The sequence below is a fragment of the Bos indicus genome, chromosome 21, assembly GCF_029378745.1.
Source record: "Bos indicus isolate NIAB-ARS_2022 breed Sahiwal x Tharparkar chromosome 21, NIAB-ARS_B.indTharparkar_mat_pri_1.0, whole genome shotgun sequence".
Taxonomy (NCBI): Eukaryota; Metazoa; Chordata; class Mammalia; order Artiodactyla; family Bovidae; genus Bos; species Bos indicus.
The window spans coordinates 59,454,799-59,476,602 of NC_091780.1; the positions used below are offsets into that span (position 1 = coordinate 59,454,799).

Consider the following 21,804-nt stretch of genomic DNA (forward strand, 5'->3'; position numbering starts at 1 on the left):
TGATCCTCAATGAGGATATCAGAAACAGGAATAAAACACCAATAAGAGTCAATACTCTTTAAAAAGAACAACAATTTGGAGAAGTTTTCAATGGTCCATTTGATGTTTTCTGAGTTGTCACATGTTCCTCAATGAGTATTTTATAAACAGAAGAAAACTCTAACACAGGATAGACTTTTTGTGTGTGCTAGTTTTATGGATATTTTTTAGGGGGAAAAAGCAATTTCGGTAACTAGATTGTTTGAGTAGATCTAATGAAACCTGTTACCAGGAATGGTCATCTGCCCATTTCCAGTCAGAGGACAGAGTCCTGTGTTGTCCCCGCCAATGTTTCACAAGCCTGGGAGGAGGGCTTTGCAGGATAAATAGGCAGCAGCACCCGGGAAACTCCAGCATCCGGGCAGGCGGCGGCTCTGGATCCACTGCCCACACCCCGCTCTCGCAGGCAGGTAATCCGTGATGCTCCCACACTGGGAGCCAAGGGACCCCTTTCCCAGGGTGGTTCTGGCCTTGATCAGGGGTCAGTAGAGCCTGAGGCAGGAGGGAGGCAGGAGGACATGTGTCTGATGCTGGGAGGGTTCTGAGTCCTCTGAAGACCAGTCCTCTCTCTGGGTCTTAGTTTTCATCTTGCAAAGGGAGGGATGTGCCACCAGGGCTTCTGGGGACATTTCTTCTTCTGACTGTTTTGGATTGTTATTCGAGCCAGCTGCGCTCCATATAGCTGTGCATCCAGCGTCAGGTCAGAGCTCCCCCAAGGGCCTGAGGTGCGTCTCCTTGCCTGGGACAGGGCACTGCTCTCAGAGAGCCCTGGGGACAGAATTAGTGCACCAGGTTCCGCTGGGCAGAGGGGTCTCCAGGGGGGTTTTCTGGGCTCCACTGCCTCTCTAGGGCCCCTGGCCAAGCAGAAGGGAGGTGAACCTGCTTAGAAATAGAGCCTTAATCTGGCTAAATAAAAAGCACCATTCCTTCAAGATAATTTTGGAAAAAAATATTTAATTCTTTTTGAAAGAAACCATTGCATCAGCACTGAACAAACTGAACTCTTGGGGAAGCTGATCGCCTCTGTCCTCAGACTTGTGTGAGGCCTTTCCCCTGGGCTCTGGCTGAGGCTCAGCTCAGGCTTCTCCCCTCCTCAATCTCCCCACTTCCCCCGTCACCACCCCAGCAGTGCTCTCTCCTCTGAATCCTGAGATGACAGGGCAGAGGTTGAAGGGAAAAGGTCACCAGTTTGACCTCAGTCTCTCTTGGAGGTTTCCCGGGCAGTATCGCGATCCTCTGTCCCCAGGGTTCACAGTCTAGCTTGTAGAGTCCTAGAGAGGGTGGCCAGTGCAGGGGGTGACACATCTGGAACTCCTCTTAGGAGCCCAGAACCTTCTTCCTGTACGTCACCTGAGCCGTTCCATATGTTGGACAGAGGTGGGAACTGAGGATCAGGGAGGTGCAGTCACTGCTCGTCACCACACAACACTCACAGTAGTCCAATAGACATCCTCGACCAGGTCCCTGAGACTCTGAGCTCACCCTGCTTCTCCCCACTAGGAGGCCTTTCCCGGTTCTTGTTGGGAGCACCCTTCACATGTCCCCGTGGCAGGGGCTGAGCAGAACGCTCTGCCCTCCTTGTTCTTTACACCAGCCCTCCTCAGGGCAGCCAGGCTCCAGCACGGCTCCCGCTGCCTCTGGTGGCCTCTCTCCTGAACCCTCACTGGGACCAGACACCTCGACAGGAGAGCCTCCCTGAGGTCACACCCTTGTCCTCAGAGGTGGGGAGAAGTGCTGTGTCCTCTGATCAGTGCAGAGCTCCTTCTTGGGGGTGACAGAGTCGGGGCACAGTGGGAAAGGAGCCCTGCTTCCTAGGCCCCTCTGACAGTGTCAGCTCCCAGGAAGAGGGAAATGGGTCTCGCTGGACAGCACCTCACACCCATCACCAGCTTCCTCGCCCTGGAGCCAGGCACCCCAGGCTCCTCACTCTCACTCTCTCCACTGCTTACTGTGTGACCTTGGGAAAGCCCCTTCCTCTCTCTGTGCCCAGTCTCTCCACTGGGGAGATTGCTAATGATCACAGCACTTGACCAAAGGGTGAGAGGGAGCCCAGAGCCTCCTCGTGTGTGTTGGGAGCCCAGCAGGGTGCCTATCCCTGGAAGGTCACAGAGCAGCAGGGCTGAGAGAACAGAGACCACGGGGGACAGTGGCGGGGGTTGGGACATCATCTGACATGCGGACTGAAAGGAGCTTTGCTTTTCAGACATGAGGACAGAGAGAACTTCCTTCCTCCTGGCTCTGGGGCTCCTGGTGTCTGGGTTCTGCTCCAGGGTCCACTGCCTCCCAGAGAATGTGACCCCAGAAGAACAGCACAAAGGGACGTCTGTGGATGGCCACTCATTAGCCTCCAGCAACACTGACTTCGCCTTCAGCCTCTACAAGCAGTTGGCTTTGAAGGACCCCAATAAGAATGTCATCTTCTCCCCTCTGAGCATCTCCATAGCCTTGGCCTTCCTGTCCCTGGGGGCTCATGACCACACTGTGACAGAGATCCTGGAAGGTCTCAAGTTCAACCTCACAGAGACCCCCGAGACAGAAATCCACCAGGGCTTCCAGCACCTCCTGCAGACGTTCAATCAGCCCAGCAACCAGCTGCAGCTGAGCGTGGGCAACGCCATGTTTGTGTCAGAGGAGCTGAAGCTGCTGGACAAATTCAGGAAAGATGCCGAGGCTTTTTACGCCTCTGAGGTTTTATCCACTAACTTCAAGGATTCTGAAGCTGCCGTAAAGCTTATCAATGAATATGTGAAGAATAAAACTCATGGAAAAATTGAGAAGCTCTTCAATGATCTTGACGTGCTCACAAATTTAATCTTGTTGAATTATATCTTCTTTAAAGGTGGGTGCCTAGTTTGGGGTTTAGAGGAATAAATATTTATTTTCTGAGACTTCAGGGCTATTTCCTGGCTTAGTCAACTGTCATTAGGCGAAACACTATAGAGAAGGCTGCCCTCAGCTTAAGGGGCTTCGGCACTGAGGCCCTGCCCCAACCATTGGCTTTGATCGTCTTTGGATTTCCTAAATTCCAATGTTCATTATAGGATGTTAGTGCAGGGAAGCTGCTAACCCTTTTTCTGATGCAGAGGGAGAGTTTTGTTTTGACTTAATCTTACCTGGCTGCTAGAGGAAGGATCTTCCCATTCCCATCATTCTTGTGTGTGTCCTTCCTGATGAGGTGGTGGTGGAGCCCTCAGGACCCTAGGCCCTGCCCACCATGGGCTGGTTCTGACCTGCCGGGGGACTTGGTCTCTGGAGGCTCCCGGTGAGGCCAGGGGTCTTCACGGTGAGAGAGACTCTGGGGAGCCTGTGCGTCCCAGGGTCTTCATCTGTGCTCTTCTATCAGCTTAGGGGGGAACAGGCCAGGCCACCATAAGGGAGCAGCCTCTACAGAAGGGAGCCTCCTAGACAGGATCCTATCCTGGCTGCAAGCTGGTCTGACGCCCGGTCCCGGTATCAGGAGGTCAACATGGCAAACCTCAGCCTGGATATTCACAAGGGGCAGAGTAGAGGCAGATGGATTTTGCACAGGGAGCAAGAAGGGCCAATAGGGATCCAGAGATAGATTATCAAGTCAGGAAGTGGTCAGCTATGGAAGAGACACCAGCTCTTGGAGACAAGTTAGTCCAGAGCTGGGGGCTCCTGGCAGAGTCCAGAGCAGCCCTCTTGGGCCACTGTAGTTGTCTGTAAATAAAAGCTTAGAAGTGAATTATTCTTAAAAACGAATCCAGGCCTGTCCTGCTATGTTTGGTTTTTGCGTTTTCTGTGCTTCCCTTTCCTTTTCCACTTCAGGACATTCTCCTTACAAGTCTCTTCCCCAGGGGCACCCGAGGCAGCCTCCCTTTCCGTCTACCCCCGCCTCTAACCTTGAGGACACAGGCAGGGGTGGAAACAAACAGGAGGTGGTGGGGATACACATTCCCTGAAGCCCCAGAGCCCTGAACTCCTCTAGAAGTCCTGGCCTCAGCGAGGATCCATCCTCCTGGGTGGAGACCCGAGTCCTCTCCTCTGTTGACCCCGCCCTGCCCTCTGGATCCCTGTGTGGCTCCTGCTCCAGCCGGGCTCGCAAGGCTGCAGGGATGTGTGTCCTCCCTGACCAGCCAATGACTAACCCCTGGTCACTAACATGTCCCCTTGAAGGGCCAGGAGGTCCCGTATCTCCCCAGGCCCAGCCTCATCCCCATCTCTCCCTTGCCCTCCATATTTCCTGTTGACTTTGCATGTAGCACAACTAACCAGCTTTGCTTCTTGCCCCCCTTCTCAATCCTGACCTGCGGGGTTCACCCCATCCCCAAGGGCTTACCCATCTGCCCAGGCACATGTGCACACCCTGGCAGGCCCACACAGAGGCACATGGTACGGGGGCACAGCTGGTGCAGGGAGGGTCTTCCCCACTGAGGGATCAGGGCAGAAGAGGGAGAGGACACAGTCCTTGTACTCACAGAGTCCTCATCTATCACTTCTCCTCCAGCCCAGTGGAAGACGCCATTTAATCCTAACCATACTTACGAATCAGAGTTCCACGTGAGCCAGAACGAGAGGGTGATTGTACCCATGATGACCCTTTACCTGGAAACCCCTTACTTCCGGGACGAGGAGCTGGGCTGCACGCTGGTGGAGCTCACGTACACCAGCAACGACAGCGCCCTCTTCATCCTCCCCGATGAGGGCAAAATGCAGGACCTGGAAGCCAAGCTGACCCCGGAGACGCTGACGCGGTGGCGAAACTCCCTGCAGCCCAGGTGACTCCCCAGGACCCGGAGCTGTGGGTTCACTTGCCCTCTTGGTCCTTCCCCCTCTTCCTGGACTCCTGACTCCCAGCAGCAGGGCCTCAGGAATGTCAGGGGGCGGGACAGTGGTGGGAGAACCTGTACTGAGATGACTTTGCCCTTTGCTACCTTAGGGACTTTGGGGCAAAATTTTTCCTTCCATAGGATGATGACATTAGAGGAGGGGACGGCAAGGGGACTGAGGGTTCCTCTCACATCAACATGTATTGAGTCAGTAGGATCCTCAACAGAACACCCAACGCTCACGCAGTTCTTTCTTTGGCTCCACCTTTCGACGGTGGAGAGGAAGGGATAGAATCGGGATCAGGTGAGGGCTCTGGTGAGACAGGCTCTGAGGACCAGCTTGACACTGTCTTTCCATCATAGCCACTCATTTATTCATTTATCCACTTGGCACTGGTTGAATTAATTAATGAAGATCGTGTTATGTCTAAGGGCATGATTTAGATCCCGAGTCGGCAAATAAAACACTAAATTCCCACCTTCATGGTGCTTAATTTGTGACTGGGGGAGACCGATAAGAAATAAATAACTAAGTAAGTTTGTACTCAGAGAGATGGGAAATGGTGAGGTGAGGGAAAATAAAGGAAAAAGAGAAGGAAAATTGGATCCAGGGGTAGTTTGTGATTATAATTAGGATAGCACTTAGGTGATGTTTGAGGTGAGGGACTGAGTCATGTGGATGTTGTGGGGAAAAGCATTGCTGACCAAAGGAACAGCCAGTGCAAAGCCTCTGAAGCAGGAGTGAGCCTGGTGTCATTGAGGATTAGTGAGGCCAGAGCAGGAGAGCAGAGGGAGTGCGAGGGGAAGTTGGGAGAGGTCAGGGTCCTTAGGGAGGACTCAGGTCAGTTGGAGTCTTGCAGATCCCTTGACTCCCCCACCATCTAAGAGAAATGGAAACTCATCACAAGGTTTTGAGTCAAAGAGCGAAAGAGCTGAGTGATGTTTTAGAAGAACCACCCAGGGTGCTGAGTGGAGAGCAGATGGCAGAGGACCTGAATGGAGGCAGGGAGGCAACCAGGAGCCCAGTGGGGTCACCCAGGGGAGGGCGCTAGGGGCTGGACCAGGAGGAGCCGGCAAGTATAGGGAGGGGTTGAGTTCTGGGTAAACTGAGGGTAGACACAGACCAGGAGGTGGGATTCAGGAGACCGATCTCAGGGGGACAAGAGAAGGAGAGGCAGCTGGGCCAGGGTCTGCAGGATCGGGTAGGGAGGGGGTGTGGGTAGCTGTGCGGACACCCCACAGTTTAAGGGGAGACTCCTCATATTTGGCATCTAAAACCAGATAGCCTGACAAGACTGTTAAGGGAAATACAGAGAGAGGGAGGGAGGCCTCAGGGTGGGAGACAGCATCTCTTGCTCCAAGAACCTGCCTGCGGTTCTGCTCAGAGCTGAAGCTGTTCTGTCCTCAACTGGGAAGGCAAGATGGAGACTCTGAATTGGATGATTCATGTCCCCAAGTCCCCTGACTGCAGCCCCCAGCCCCCCATATCCCCTCCAAGCCCCTGTTCAGCTCCTTCCTTCCCTGCCGCCCGCACTCAGGCCGGCCTTGGATTGTGGAACTGCCCCTCTGGCTTCCCACATTCCTGCAAGTGCATCCACCTCCTCCTAGGATCCTCTTCACCCAGTTAGATCCATCCCTTCCCCTGAGACTCAGGCCACATGCCATCTCCTGCAGGAAGCCTTCCTGGTGCCTGTGAAACAGCCCCCCGGGCACAATCTCCTAGCTACTGTGAAATCCCTGTTGGAGGAGGGTGTTTTCCTTGCCTGCAACCGTGCAGGGGAGAGGCAAGGACCTTTGTGGGCAACACCACAGCCCCAGCCCTAGGGACATTAGACTCTTGCCGTCAGGAATGCATAATTAGGAATTAAGGAGAGTTAGCCTGAGGGGTCTAGACACTGAGGAAGGATGTTCATCTTTACAGTATTAAGGAGGTGGTTGGAGATGAAACTACAGAAGATCAAACTGTGAGGTGGAAGAAAGGCAGACACTGTCCAGCGTGAATTCAAGTTTATCTTTCTCATTCCTAGACTTATACATCGACTCAGGCTGCCAAGGTTTTCCATCTCCAGCCACTACCAGCTGAAAGACATCCTTTCCCAGCTGGGTATCAAGAAAATCTTCACCAGCGATGCGGACTTCTCAGGAATCACAGATGACCACAAGCTGGCAGTTTCCCACGTAAGTCTAAACTTTGCACAATTCATCCTTTTTATAGGAGCTTGAATGGGGGCAGACAGGCAGATGTTTGGCTAATTCTGAATTTGCAAATTCATTGAATTTCCTATAAATCAATCACCCTCCCCAGGACTGAGTTACAATCATCTTGGGAGTTGTCCCCACCTTCCCTGAAATATAATTTGACCAGGAGTCCATTATTGGGAAAGAATTCCCCTGGAGTGGAATCAGTGGACCCCGTTGCAAGCTCTACTTTTCATGCCTAAACAGGCAAATAAAATCCTGTGGCCCTTAGTTCTTTTCATCTACAAAATATGGTGATAGTTCTTACCCAGCATGAAGAAACTGGCAGAGCAGGTAAGAGGTACTAACAATGGCTCAGGGCCATCATGATGAATATGCTAAGAGCAGGAGAGAAGGACCCCAGGGGTCCTGGTACAGCCATCCTAGAAGCAGAGAAGTTAGAATGAATGGGGGTGGCTGGACAGCCCTGCATTCTCCCCTGCACCCCACCTGCCAGAGGGCCTGGTAAAGGAGGCACAGGGGCCCATGGGGCCTTGTGGTCCAGGGCTGGGAAGCCAATTCTAGGCAAGGTAGCTGAGGGCTCAGGGACACGTCAGCTGGGGCCACAGTGGCGCAGAAAGCAGTGCCGCTCATCTGCAGCTTCGGTATAGAAGGACTGTGGACGGTTCCCTGTAAGAAAAGTGCCTCGATCTGGCCCCTCCCCCTACACTAGGGGGTGCTTGGGGGACAGCAGAGTCTGTGAACTCAGACAGAGAGGGATCCAGATCCAGGAGCCCCTGCTCTTTGCCTCTCTGACCCTGGGCCCAGGACTCTCAGCTTCCCTTTCCACATCCATGCATCACAACGGCAAAGCAGCTGATAGTTGGATGGGAAACAGACAGATTGAACAGGTTGACAGCACAGTGACAGACCAGGAGCAGGTGGATGAATGTCGGTCCTCAGAGGCGCTCAGGCCCCTGCTCACACCCTGCCTCCCCATCTCCAGTGGTAATGTTCCGGTGTCCCTACAGGTGATCCACAAGGCTGTGCTCGACGTGGGCGAGGAGGGCACGGAAGGAGCTGCTGTCACGGCTGTCGTAATGGCTACCTCATCACTCTTGCACACGCTAACTGTCAGTTTCAACAGGCCCTTTCTGCTTTCCATATTCTGCAAAGAGACTCAGAGCATCATCTTTTTGGGCAAAGTCACCAACCCCAAGGAAGCCTAGAGCTCCCCTCCTCCCTAAGGAGCTGGGTGCCCAGGTCCCTGGAAGCAGCCTGGCCCCCTCTGCTCATCCCTGGAAGGTGACAGCGACAGTGCTAGGGGCTCCAGGTGCACGGGCGCTGTATGTCCTGGTGACAAGGAGGCTCTGGGCCACAGAACAGCAATAAAGCACCTTCCTTGGACTGGAGGCTTTCCTGTGCGTCTCCGCCCTGCTGCTGGGCCCCAAGGCCAAGCCTCCCGCCCTACCACACACGTTCAGCCCACCCCCCTCTGGGCCCCTCTGCCTCAGCCTCACCAGCCGGCCCAGGAGCAGGCTTTGCACCTGTGACCAAGCCCACTGGACCTCAGGACTAGAACTGCGAGGGGCCCTTGCTGCCGATGACCACTTCCAGGGGCTCTGGGTCCAGGTCAAGTTTCACTCCTTCCTCCCCAGGGCCTGGGATGTGCCGTGGTGCTCACTTGCATGGGCTCTGACACTGACCTCTTCTGGCACATGCCCCTGGACCCCTCCTTCTTGCGGCTGAGTTAGGCCTCCTTCCCCAGGATCACCCCTCTGCTGCCCAGCACCCCAACCTGGGAGACCAGCTACTCCCAGGATCCCAGCTGAGCTCCTCCACCGCCTGGCGAATTCCACCTCCTCCCCTGACAGAGGATCCCCATCAGCACCAATATGGCGCTCCTAGGAGTCAAAGAGCAATAGACACACAATGTGTAATAACAGCAACACACAGCCCATCAGCCCCCTGACGAACTGGGGCTGTGAGATCCCCGGGGAGAGCACACGGTAATGATGACGTCACCCAAACTGACGTCTCTTGGAAGAGATCTCTCTTCCAAGCAAGCTGCTAAGACCTCTACCTGGAATAACCCATTTATGTCACATGAGATACCTGCTGTTACTCATCCCATTTTACCAATGGGCAAACTGAGGAACAGAGAGGCTCAGTAATTCCCCCAAGGCCACAGATCCCCACAGCTAGAAATTACTGCCAGCAAGATGTTATCCCAACCAGATGGATGTCAGAGGAACATGCTAAATCACACAGCCACTCGGCCCATAAAGATTTTTGCAGCAATGGGCCTCATGGGACTTAGAATATATGGGGGAGATGGGTGATGAAGAAAGGGATTGGAGGCTGAGAGGGGAGGACCAGACTCAGTGGGCAGTCAGGGAAGGCTTCCTGGAGGAGGGGATTGCAGTGCTGCCAGCAGAGGAAAGGTAGAAGGTTGTGGGTGAACAGAGAGCAGAGTGTTGCCAGCAAGAGAACAAGCGAGGGAGGCATTTTCAAGAAAGGGAAAGAAATTGGGCACAACTGGAGCAGAAAGTGAGGGTCGGCAGGGAGCACAGGGCCATGATGGAACCGCTGGAGAACCGGGGACCTGGGACTCAGTGAGGGTTCTGGGAAAGTTCCATGGGGTCCTAGGCAGCTTTAAAGGGATTTAAACAGAGGGTTGATGTGAGGAGATTTGCATGGTTCCCAGGAGGCAGCGAAGGCATCTGCTCAGGGGAAGTTCAGGAGAGAACCAGGCAGGAGGGAAGCATCAGGATTGATCCTCCCAGGATGGACAGGTGAGCACGGATGGAAGGAGGTCCCCTAAGCTGAGTGCCAAGGGGTGCAAAGAGGAGGACACCCAAAGGCAAGGCACCAGGGAGAGGAACAGAGTGGGGAGGAGCGGGGAGCCAGGGAGGAAAGCCGTCACCCCAGGACCACAGGAGAGGCAGACAGCGGACAGGGAAGGGGACTTAGGGGTAAAGGGAGAATGAGTGGTTTCTGGGATGCAGTGACTAAAGCCACAGGGGGGCGGGGCAAGGACAAGATGAGCAGAATGAGGGAAGCCCCGCCCTGGCTGGAAGGCCAGAGAAGGAGAGCTAAGAGGGGGTGCAGTCAACTTTTCTAGAGTTCAGCCTTCAGCCTGGCAAGAGCTGGGCTGGAGTTGGCTTGTGCGTGATAAAGATGCTGCTAGTTCTTTGGGTCTGTTTGTGTGAACTTAGGAGAGACTCAGGGGGTGGGGTGACCAGCCACAAGGCTGCAGCCTGGCACAGTCCTTAGGGATAGATATCAGATGTGGCTTGACAGCACCGCTAACCCGGGGCTGCACAGGAACAACCCAGGGGGCTGGTGCCCAGAATCCCTGGAGAGAGCCGAGTGCGTGGGATGGAGGAGGTAGGAGGGGATCCTGACCAGTGGAGGATGAGAGTTAAGGTCAAGACTTCCCCCGTGAGGGACAGGTGGGTTTCCTGATAGGATGCTCTGGTGTCTCCTTAGCTCCAAGGTCTCTGCTGATTTCCAGTGTTGGAGCCAATATCACTTGCTGAGTGATATTTGCCCTGCAGGTAGGTAGGGGGAAGCCTGAGATGGGACAGAGGGGACCATGATGTCATGTAGATCTGCCAGGCTCCGCAAGGGGTTCCCTGACGTCTGATTTCAGGAATTCCTGGTGCTCGCCCTTCCGAGTCATGGGCTCTCTGTATCCCTCCTTAGCAGCCTCCTTGTGGAGTTTGAGATGCCAACTGCATGGCTGAGGATGGAGGTGGAGAGGCCTGAAAACATGGCCCAGAGAGACATGCAGTCATGGGTCTGAGACTCAGTGTGGGCGGACACAGCCTAGGGCAGAAAGAGTTGAGGGTGAGAGATGTGGGGTCACTGGAATGGGCACAAACAGTCTGTTGGGTGTCGGTGAGATGGAGAAAGCCCACTCTGCCCCGTGGCACAGGGGTGGGCCTCCTTGGCCCTCAGTTTTCTCATCGACAGTGGGATAAACGGTAGAGTGTGTGTGTGAGAGAGTGTGCGTGTGTACATGTATGAACATGTGTGAGAAGACAGGAGGTCACTGAAATGGTTCTTCCCGAGTCGGATGGATCCAGAGGCAATACGAACATCCCGAGAGTCTTTCTCTTGAGAATTACGTCCTCTCCTGCCTGAATGCTGATGCTCATGGCTGTTTGCCCCTTGGCCGGGGCCACCTGGCATTGCCTGGAGGAGACTGTGAGCTGCCCCAGCTCAGGGCTGCGACCCTCCTGTCCTGGGTCCAGGTGTGCAAGGAGCTGGTTACAGCCCAGGGTGCATCTGCATCCAGGTCTGGGTGCTCCTGAAGGGAGATGAGCAGCTTTTTTTTTTTTTTTTTAATGCAGCAGAAAAGTTAGTATGTACTCAACAGAGAGAGTGTTTGCAACACTTTTACAGCTCGAAGGCCTTCTGCTTCCCGAGCTGGCCTGGTGGCAGGGGTGACACTCAGGTGGCCTCCAGACTGAGTGCAGAAGCAGGGTGAACATGGGTTAATGGGTGTGAGCCAGACTCCATCTGCTCCCAGTTTTGTTTACTTCAGTTCAGTTGAGTCGCTCTGTCGTGTCTGACACTTTGCAATCCCATGGACTGCAGCACGTCAGACTTCCCTGTCCACCACCAACTCCCGGACTTTGCTCAAACTCACGTCCGTTGAGTCAATGATGCCATCCGAACATCTCACCCTCTCTTGTCCCCTTCTCCTCCGGCCTTCAATCTTTCCCAGCATCAGGGGCTTTTCCAAGGAGTCCGTTCTTTGCATCAGATGGCTGAAGTATTGCAGTTTCAGCTTCAGCATCAGTGCTTCCAGTGACTGTTCAGGACTGATTTCCTTTAGCATGGACTGGTTTGATGTCCTTGCAGTCCAAGGGACTCTTAAGAGTCTTGTTTCCTATGACTTATTTTTATTCTGCTCATCTACTGCCTGGACATAAACACACACAGTCTCAGTTTTCCTTGACTTGTCAGGATCTTCAATTCTTTCTCTTGATGTTCGCTTGATGTTGTAAAGGGAAGGAACACAAGGGTTATGATGATATGCACGGTATCCACGCCTTCCCTCCTTCCTTCACTCACTCATGAGCCCCCATTTCATGCTGAGGATGCATTAAGCACTGGGAATCAAACCACAGTGTCTCCCTCAAGGACTTTTGGTTTCATGGAAAAATTCAGGCATTGCACAAATAGAGAGGATGACATAAACTCACATACATATCAGCAGCTTCAGTCATTATTAACATGGGGCCAATACAATTATTCCCTGCCTCCTAACCCTTTCCCTCTTTGGGATTTGTTTTGTAGCAAATCTTACACATCTTGTTATTTTAATCATAAGAATTTTAAAAATACTTAAAACGGCATATCACGCTTAAAAATAAGCATAAGTCCTTATTTTTATCAAATTTCAAGTTATCACTCCCCTGATGGGTTCGTAAACTTAAAAATCAAATTCTTTTAAAATTAGGATCCAAGCAATGTCTACACAATGCCTACACGAGGCATTTAATTATTCTGTCCTTAGATCTCTCTCTACTGAAGTGAAATTTACATAACATAAAATTAACCATTTTAAAGTATAAAATTTAATGATGATTATCACATTCACAATGCTGTGAAACTATTATTTCTTTTTAGTGTCTAACCATTGTAATCACCCCCAGAGCAAACCCCATACCTTTTAAGCTCTCACTCCATTCTACCCTTTCCCCAGGGCATGGTAACTCCTAATGTGATTTTGGTGTCTCTGGATTTAACATCTGGATATTTTATATAAAGGGAATAATACGATATGTGACCTTTGGTGACCAGCTTCTTTCAGGTATCATAATGTTTTCAGGATGCATCCGCGTTGCGTGTGTATCGGTGTTCCGCTCCTTTCTGTGGCTGAGGCGTGTTCCGTTGTCTGCGTATACAGCACCGTGATTATGCATTTGTCACCTTGCTGATCGTTTTCTGTTTTAGGTTTCTGGGGTTTTATAAATAAGCTGCTCTACACATTCACGTGCACACTGTTCTGTGGACGCATGTTTTCATTTTCCCTGGGTGTGTACATAGGCAGGGAATTGCGGGCTCACGTGCTCACTCTGCATTTAGTGCTTTGAAGAACCACCAAACCGATTTCTAGAGCAACTGCACCATTTTCACCAGCAGTGTACGATGGGTTCATTTCTCCATATCCTTGACAGCACATGTTGTTTAGTATCTATTATTAATATATCCCTCTTAGGTTTGAGGTAGTGTCTATTATAGTTTTGATTCGCGTTTCCATAAGGGTGAATGATGGGTTTCTCAGGTAGCGCTAGTGGTGAAGAACTCGCCTGCCAATGCAGGAGACCTAAAAGAAGTGAGTTTGATCCCTGGGCCGGGAAGATCCACTGGAAGAGGGCGTGGCTCCAGTATTCTTGCCTGGAGAATCCCAAGGACACAGCAGCCTGGTAGGCTATAGTCCAGCTATAATTTTGCTCACAAAAAGGGATTAGTGATATGACTGGGGTAGATCTTCTGACTTTCTATTTGTTTTGCCTTTGATCCATCTGTAGTTTGTGTTGTTTTGTGTTTCCTCTTGCTGTATTTTTGGGTTATTTGAGGAGTTTTCATGTTTTTGTTTCACTCAACTGTTGGATTAAAACCTATACTTCTTAGTTTGTGTATTTTTTCAGTGTATTGAGAATGTACAATAAATCTTTAACTCATCAACACATATCTGATAATACTATATCACGTCAAGTAAAGCATAAAACCTTATCTCAGTATTCTTGTTTTTCTCCCTTTTGTCCCATGTGCTCTTGTTCCTTTTCTATAATTTACACGTGTTAAATCCCATAATACACTACAGCTTTTATTTTCTATGCACAGTTAATTGCCCATCAAAGAATTCACAATCAGGAAAAAAAAAAACATGTTTATTATTTTTGGCACTCTTTATTCCTCTTTACAAATTTTTATTTGCCTATTTACTTTCTGTCCCAAGAACTTGCTTCAACACTTTTTGTAATGCAGGTCTACTGGTAATGGATTGTCTTAGATCTTGTTTGTCAAAAAAAAATCAGTACTTTGCCTTCATTAAAAAATATTTTTGCTGGTTATACAAATGTCATCTTATAAAACAACACGCATTTCTTGTTACTGTCTCTCACAATTTTGTCACTCAATTCTGTTGGGCTCAGTAAGGCTGTTTCCACTCTGGGTGTCTCCTGTGCTTACTCACGGACCATGGCTGACTGAAGCCATCGGACGCCTCCTTACTCACGTGCCTGGTGGTTGATGCTGCTGTGAGCAAAGATCTCAGCTGAGCTGTGGTCAGGACACGCACATGGCTTACTTCCATGTGGCTTGGCCTTCCTCACAGTGCTGGTCTAAACTCAGAAACCACAGGCATCACTTGCCTCCACCATAATAGTTGACAGTCATAACGGCCCAGCGAGGAACTGCTAAGATGACATCCCAAGATGGAAAGTATTGTTTTGGTTCTCTGCAAAATATTTTCTCCCAAGTATTCCCTATATTATCATTTAGATTTATGTTTTGCTTTCTTTTTACTCCTTTTTCTTCTCCTTAGGTTTCCTACTGTGACTAAAATTGTCTTACTTTGTTTTTTGCCATATCATAGTCGATTTGTTTATTTAGTATGTCCTTCTTTGCTCTATGGGTTTTCCTTTCTCTATGGTCTAAATTGGGTGTTGGGTACAAATGTTCTTGGAAATTAGATAGAAGTCTTTCATCCAAAGTGTACTTTTTTAAAAATTAATTAATTAATTTTAATTGAAGGCTAATTACTTTACAATACTGTGGTGGTTTTGGCATAACTGACATGAATCAGCCATAGGTGTACAAGTGTCTCCTGTCCTGAACCGCCCTCCCTCCTCCCTCCCATCCCATCCCTCCGGGTTGTTCCATTGCACTGGCTCTGAGTGCCCTGTTTCATGCATCGAACTTGGACTGATGATCTATTTCACATAGGTAATATACATGTTTCAATGCTGTTCTCTCAAATCAACACCCCCTCGCCTTCTCCCACAGAGTCCAAAAGTCTGTTCTTTATATTTGTGTCTCTTTTGCTCTCTTGCATATAGGGTCATCGTTGTCATCTTTCTAAATTCCATATAAATGTGTTAATATACTGTATTGGTGTTTTTCTTTCTGGTTTACTTGCCTCTGTATAGTAGGCTCCAGTTTCATCTACCTCATTAGAACTGATTCAAATATATTCTTTTTAATCAGTTCAGTTCAGTTTAGTTGCTCAGTCATGTTCAACTCTTTGCAACCCCATGAATCGCAGCACACCAGGCCTCCCTGTCCATCGCCAACTCCCGGAGTTTAATCAAATTCACATCCATCGAATCGGTGATACCATGCAGCCATCTCATCCTCTGTCATCCCCTTCTCCTCTTGCCCTCAATCCCTCCCAGCATCAGAGTCTTTTCCAATGAGTCAACTCTTCGCATGAGGTGGCCTAAGTATTGGAGTTTCAGCTTAAGCATCAGTCCTTCCAAAGAACACCCAGAACTGATCTCCTTTAGGATGGACTGGTTGGACCTCCTTGCAGTCCAAGGGACTCTAAGAGTCTTCTCCAACACCACAGTTCAAAAGCAACAATTCTTCGGCGCTCAGCTTTCTTCACAGTCCAACTCTCACATCCATACACGACCACAGGAAAAACCATAGCCTTGACTAGATGGACCTTTGTTGACAAAGTATTGTCTCTGCTTTTGAATATGCTATCTAGGTTGGTCATAACTTTCCTTTCAAGGAGGAAGCGTCTTTTAACTTCATGGCTGCAGTCACCATCTGCAGTGATTTTGGAGCCCAAAAAAATAAAGTCTGACACTGTTTCCACTGTTTCCCCATCTATTTCCCATGAAGTGATGGGACCTGATGCCACGATCTTAGTTTTCTGAATGTTGAGCTTTAAGCCAACTTTTTCACTCTCCTCTTTCACTTTCATCAAGAGGCTTTTTAGTTCCTCTTCACTTTCTGCCATAAGGGTAGTGTCATCTGCATATCTGAGGTTATTGATATTTCTCCCAGCAATCTTGATTCCAGCTTGTGCTTCCTCCAGCCCAGAATTTCTCATGATGTACTCTGAATATAAGTTAAATAAGCAGGGTGAGAATATACAACCTTGACGTACTCCTTTTCCTATTTGGAACCAGTCTGTTGTTCCATTTCCAGTTCTAACTGTTGCTTCCTGACCTGCATACAGATTTCTCAAGAGGCAGGTCAGGTGGTCTGGTATTCCCCTCTCTTCCAGAATTTTCCTCAGTTTATTGTGATCCACATAGTCAAACGCTTTGGCATAGTCAATAAAGCAGAAATAGATATTTTTCTGAACTCGCTTGCTTTTTCGTTGATCTATCAGATGTTGGAAATTTGATCTCTGGTTCCTCTGCCTTTTCTAAAACCAGCTTGAACATCTGGAAGTTCACGCTTCATGTATTGCTGAAACATGGCTTGGAGAATTTTGAGAGTAGAGGTTAGACTCTCAAAAAAAGAATATTAAAAATACAAAACAAAATCAATCACAAAAGTTAAGAAATATATATATGGAATTTGCTTTAAAAATAGGGTCTTTTTTTGCAAGGTAATAGTACGTTATAAAAATGAAAATTAAAGGAGTAATAAAGAACTTATAAATTAAAAAAAATTTAAAAGTGATAGTAGTAAAAATATATCTAAGAATTTCTCTGGAGCTTTTGGGGCAGTGTAGAGTGAGTTCAGTTTCAGATAGTTCCTTGTTCCAGCTTGTATTTCTTCTCAAGGTCTATGCTGATGCTAAGTCACTTCAGTCATGTCCAACTCTGTGCAACCCCATAAACGGCAGCCCACCAGGCTCCCCCATCCCTGGGATTCTCCAGGCAAGAACACTGGAGTGGGTTGCCATTTCCTTCTTCAATGCACGAAAGTGAAGAGTAAACGTGAAGTCGCTCAGTTGTGTCCGACTCTTCATGACCCCATGGACTGCAGCCTACCAGGCTCCTCTGTCCATGGGATTGTCCAGGCAAGAGTACTGGAGTGGGTTGCCATTGCCCTCTCCATCTCAAGGTCTATAGGCCCCTTCCAATGCTTAGTCAATGTTAACTACAGAGTTTTAATCTGTTGCACCTGTCACTTCCAGAGCAGTTCCCTCTTCTTTGTTTTTTTTTGGTTTCCTCTCTTTCCAAGCCTCTTCAGTGCCTAATTTCCGCCCTGACACCAGGGGGCGAAGCTGGTCACTTCATTTAGGCTCACTTGTTCAGCTGTGTTGTGGGGAGGGAGGAACACTGCAAACATCACTGGCGTGTGTCAGGAGTGCTCGCAGTGTGTGGACCACACTGATTTTGCCCCAGCTCACAGCGGCATGTGCTTTCCGGGTCTACACTGCTCAGGCTCCAGGTTGCTCTGCAGGGGCACTGTCCAAAGCAGGCCTGCATTCCGTGCACTTTCCAGGTCTAAGCTGCTCAGGTTGAGTTTCTCGTGTACTCCACAAGGGCACAGATTCAGCTGGGCGTGTGATTTGTGCCCTTCCCAGATCCGAACAGCTCAGGTGACCAGGTGCTTGGTGAGTGCACTGTCCCAGGTGGGCCATGCATGTTAATCACCTCCCCGGTCCCAGCTGCTCTGTTTCCACCCCCTCACTCCCATCCCGGAGAGCACCGTCTCAGGTATGCTGTGTGTCTCCTCTAGGGAGCTGATGTCAGGCTGCGACCCTCCTGGCGGATGTCAACCATCCAGGATCCCAGGAAGACATGGTTAGTAACTGAGGGCCTGCTCACATTTGGTGGAGGGTGCCGTCTCTGGGGCCGAGATTGCCCCTTGCCTTCCAACTCTGGCTGTGGCTTACCTGCCTCTCTGCCTCCGGTGGTGGAGGAGGGGCCTGTATGCAGGTGGCTAGCTTTCCATTGGTGTTCCCTCAATCCTTTGTTCCGTGAGAGGGCCAGGTTGCACATTAGGTTAGAGCCTTTTGCTGGAAAGTTCTCTCTCTCTCTTTTTTCTCTCTGGATATCCCACAGTTTGGGTTGCTCTCTCACCTAAGTTCCCTCAGATTGTCCTCAGGGGATTCAGGCCCAGTCCTTATCCTAAGCATGCAGCCCATGCCTCCCTGTCCAGCCCCCACTTGCTGGTGACAGAGGTGAGTATCTGGGCTACTTCTCTGCTGGCAGTTGTGGTTAGGTGCATATTCTGTGGTGTTTTTTTTTTCTTTTCCTCCCAGTTATGTTGCCCTCTGAGATTCCAAAACTCTCCACAGACCTGACGATGAGAGGGTTTCCTGCTGTGTGGAAACTTCTCCTTCATGATTCCCTCCCCAGGATGGGTCTCTATCATCCCTAACTCATTTGCCTCGCTGTCTTTTATTAATTCTTCTACCTCCTTTGGAAGAGAATGGGCTGCCTTTCTGGGTGCCTGGTGTCCTCTGCCAGCATTCAGAAGTTGTTTTGTGGAAGTCACTCAGCATTCAAATGATCTTTGGATGAATCTGTAGGGGAGAAAGTGGTCTCCCTGTCCTATTCCTCCGCCATCTTGGGACCGTGCTCCAAAGTACACTTTTTTTTCCCCTCACCAAGATAGAAAATTATCTTCCCCCTGCCTTACATCTAGGGTTTGTTTTCCAGCCTAATAAGATAAAACCATCAAAAATTGTTGTTGTTCAGTCTCTAAGTAATGTCCGACTCTTTGTGACCCCGTGGACTGCAGATTGCCAGGCTTCCCTGTCCTTCAGCATCTCCCCAAGTTTGCTCAATCTCATGTCCATTGAGTCGGTGATGCCATCCAACCATCTTATCCTCTGCCTCTCACTTCTCTCCTCCTGTTCTCAATCTCTCCCAGCATCAGGGTCTTTTCCAATGAGTTAGCTCTTTACATCAGGTGGCCAAAGTCTTTGGAGCTTCAACTTCAGCATCATTCCTTCCAATGAATATTCACGCTTGATTTCCTTTACGATTGACTGTTTTGATCTCCTTGCAGTCCAAGAAAGTCTCAAGAGTCTTCTCTAGCACCACAATTCAAAAGTATCCATTCTTCAGCATTCAGCTTCCTTATGGTCCAACCTCATCTGCCTCTTGAGAAATTTATATGAAGGTCAGGAAGCAACACTTAGAACTGGACATGAAACAACAGACTGGTTCCAAATAGGAAAAGGAGTTCATCAAGGCTGTATATTGTCACCCTGTTTATTTAACTTATATGCAGAGTACATCATGAGAAACACTGGACTGGAAGAAACACAAGCTGGAATCAGGATTGCCAGGAGAAATATCAATAACCTCAGATATGCAGATGACACCACCCTTATGGCAGAAAGTGAAGAGGAACTCAAAAGCCTCTTGATGAAAGTGAAAGAGGAGAGTGAAAAAGTTGGCTCAAAGCTCAACGTTCAGAAAATGAAAATCATGGCATCCGGTCCCATCACTTCATGGGAAATAGATGGAGAAACAGTGGAAACAGTGTCAGACTTTATTTTTCTGGGCTCCAAAATCACTGCAGATGGTGACCGCAGCCATGAAATTAAAAGACGCTTCCTCCTTGGAAGGAAAGTTATGACCAACCTAGAGAGCATATTCAAAAGCAGAGACATTACTTTGCCAACAAAGGTTCATCTAGTCAAGGCTATGGTTTTTCCTGTGGTCGTGTATGGATGTGAGAGTTGGACTGTGAAGAAAGCTGAGCGCCGAAGAATTGTTGCTTTTGAACTGTGGTGTTGGAGAAGACTCTTGAGAGTCCATTGGACTGCAAGGAGATCCAACCAGTACATTCTGAAGGAGATCAGCCCTGGGATTTCTTTGGAAGGAATGATGCTAAAGCTGAAACTCCAGTACTTTGGCCACCTCATGCAAAGAGGTGACTCACTGGAAAAGACTCTGATGCTGGGAGGGATTGGGGGCAGGAGGAGAAGGGGATGACAGAGGATGAGATGGCTGGATGGCATCACTGACTCTATGGACGTGAGTCTCAGTGAACTCTGGGAGTTGGTGATGGACGGGGAGGCCTGGCGTGCTGTGATTCATGGGGTCACAAAGAGTTGGACACGACTGAGTGACTGATGTGATCTCACATCTTTATATGATTACTGGAAAAACCATAGTGTTGACTATACACACCTTTGTGAACAAAGTGATGTCTCTGTCTTTAATATGCTCTCTAGGTTTGTCATAGCTTTCCTTCCAAAGAACAAGTATCTTTTAATTTCATGGATGCAGTCACTGTTCACAGTGATTTGGAGCCCAAGAAAATAATATGCCTTTGTTTCCACTATTTCTCCTTTCATTTGCCATTGAAGTGATGAGACTGATGCTATGATCTTAATTTTTTGAATACTGAGTTTCAAGCCAACTTCCCCTCTTGACTCCCATTAAATGGAAGGTGGATGTGGCAATGAGCCCTCTGGGACCTGGCAAAAAACATGAAGAATACAAGCAGGCTGGGTCCCTGACAAATTGGAATCACCATTTCAACCCACCACTGCTTAAATCAGGACAAGAAAAAAATAAACTGTAGTCTTGTTTTAGCCACTATTTTCTTTGGGGTTCTCTGCAACTTCAAAATGTACAGTCAATTCTGGAAATCACTGGAGACTCAAAGGGCACAGATCATGAATTCAGGACAGATGAGGCCAAACTCTTCTTTACCGTCTGAGTGTCTTACTGTCAATGAACATCTATGAGATTCAGTAAGCATGCAGCACTATGAAAAAGAAACAAAATTCTGTCCTACCTGAGCTTACACCTAGAGTTATTTGATTAACTCTTCATAACATGCCTCCCCCACCTCTTTCCAGAAAGCAAAGTGTTCTTATCTGCATTTTAGAGATAAAGAGATCAAAGTCCACGAATCTTCAATAAATATTGTGGGATCACACAGCTGGTAAGCAGTGCTATCTGGATTGACCCTTACCTCATTTCAAAGCCATACCCTCACCTCTAAGCCATCACTGTGCTGCTTCCTTCATAGGCATGTCCAACACTTTGCAACCTCTTTGGACCTTAGCCTGCTGTGCTCCTTTATTCATGACATTTTTCAGACAAGAATGCTGGAGCCCGTTGCCATTTCCTGCTCCAGGGATCCTTCCTGACCCAGGGGTCGAACCTGGGTGTCCTGTATTACTGGCAGATTCTTTTCCTGCTGAGCCATCGGGGAAGCCCAACATCATTGTCAGTTGGTTGCAAACTATGCTTGGTAGAACCCCAGTGGTCCCCAGAAGTCTGGCAGGGATTGTCATGGCTGGAGGGATGTGACTATGATGGGTGAAGGGACAGGTTTTTCCCATGAGCACAGAAAATACCTGAAATTATCTCATTGAGACAGCTAAGGAGACCTCAAGGTCAAGAAAGGAGGACAATCCACTCTTAGGGTGAACCAATAATGAAGGACAGTAGGGTGATGTCCAAGTCACAGCAGGTCCCCCAAACAGATGGTGCTGGAGACCAGAGGCCCCACACACTGGTATTCCTGACACTCTTTGGGGACCTCAGACTCACAGTACTTCTGTGGGAGTGGGGGAGGAGTGCTTCAACTTACAAATCAAGCTGTAAAAAATAGTGTATTGCACACTCACACACACACTTCAAAGAAAAGTGACTAATAAACACAACACAATGTTAACTTGGATTTCCCTGGGCGCTAGCGTTCTGGGAAATACTCTACAAGCCCTTCTCTACATTTTCAGGGTTTCTCCATGATCCTTAAAGAGGATATCAGACCAGGAATAAAACACTAATAAAACAGAGTCAATAACTCTTTAAAAAGAACAATAATTTGGAGTAGTTTAAGTGATTCATTTGATGTTTTCTGAGTTGTCGCATCTTCCTCAGTGAGT

At 49.1% G+C, this 21,804-nt stretch overlaps 1 protein-coding gene across 2 annotated transcripts; it reads left to right on the forward strand.

The window, feature by feature from the left end:
* The first annotated feature begins 293 nt into the window (after positions 1–293).
* LOC109575335 (serpin A3-7) lies at positions 294–8,414 on the forward strand. Of its 2 annotated transcripts, none has more exons than XM_019983328.2 (5): positions 294–449; positions 2,243–2,878; positions 4,508–4,778; positions 6,857–7,007; positions 8,039–8,414. In XM_019983328.2, exons 2-5 carry the CDS (start codon positions 2,245–2,247, stop codon positions 8,234–8,236), a joined length of 1,254 nt encoding a protein of 417 aa, XP_019838887.2. In that variant the 5' UTR covers positions 294–449; positions 2,243–2,244; the 3' UTR covers positions 8,237–8,414. The 2 variants fall into 2 exon arrangements, with proteins under 2 accessions (XP_019838887.2, XP_019838888.2); XM_019983329.2 differs by having other exon boundaries at positions 339–445.
* Positions 8,415–21,804: the final 13,390 nt, after the last annotated feature.

Excerpts from the sequence above, each read along its gene's own strand:
- LOC109575335 (XM_019983328.2), top strand. The coding sequence starts at position 2,245 with ATGAGGACAGAGAGAACTTCCTTCCTCCTGGCTCTGGGGCTCCTGGTG. Across the intron at positions 2,879-4,507 it reads GAATTATATCTTCTTTAAAG|CCCAGTGGAAGACGCCATTT; the intron begins GTGGGTGCCTAG and ends CTTCTCCTCCAG. Across the intron at positions 7,008-8,038 it reads ACAAGCTGGCAGTTTCCCAC|GTGATCCACAAGGCTGTGCT; the intron begins GTAAGTCTAAAC and ends GTGTCCCTACAG.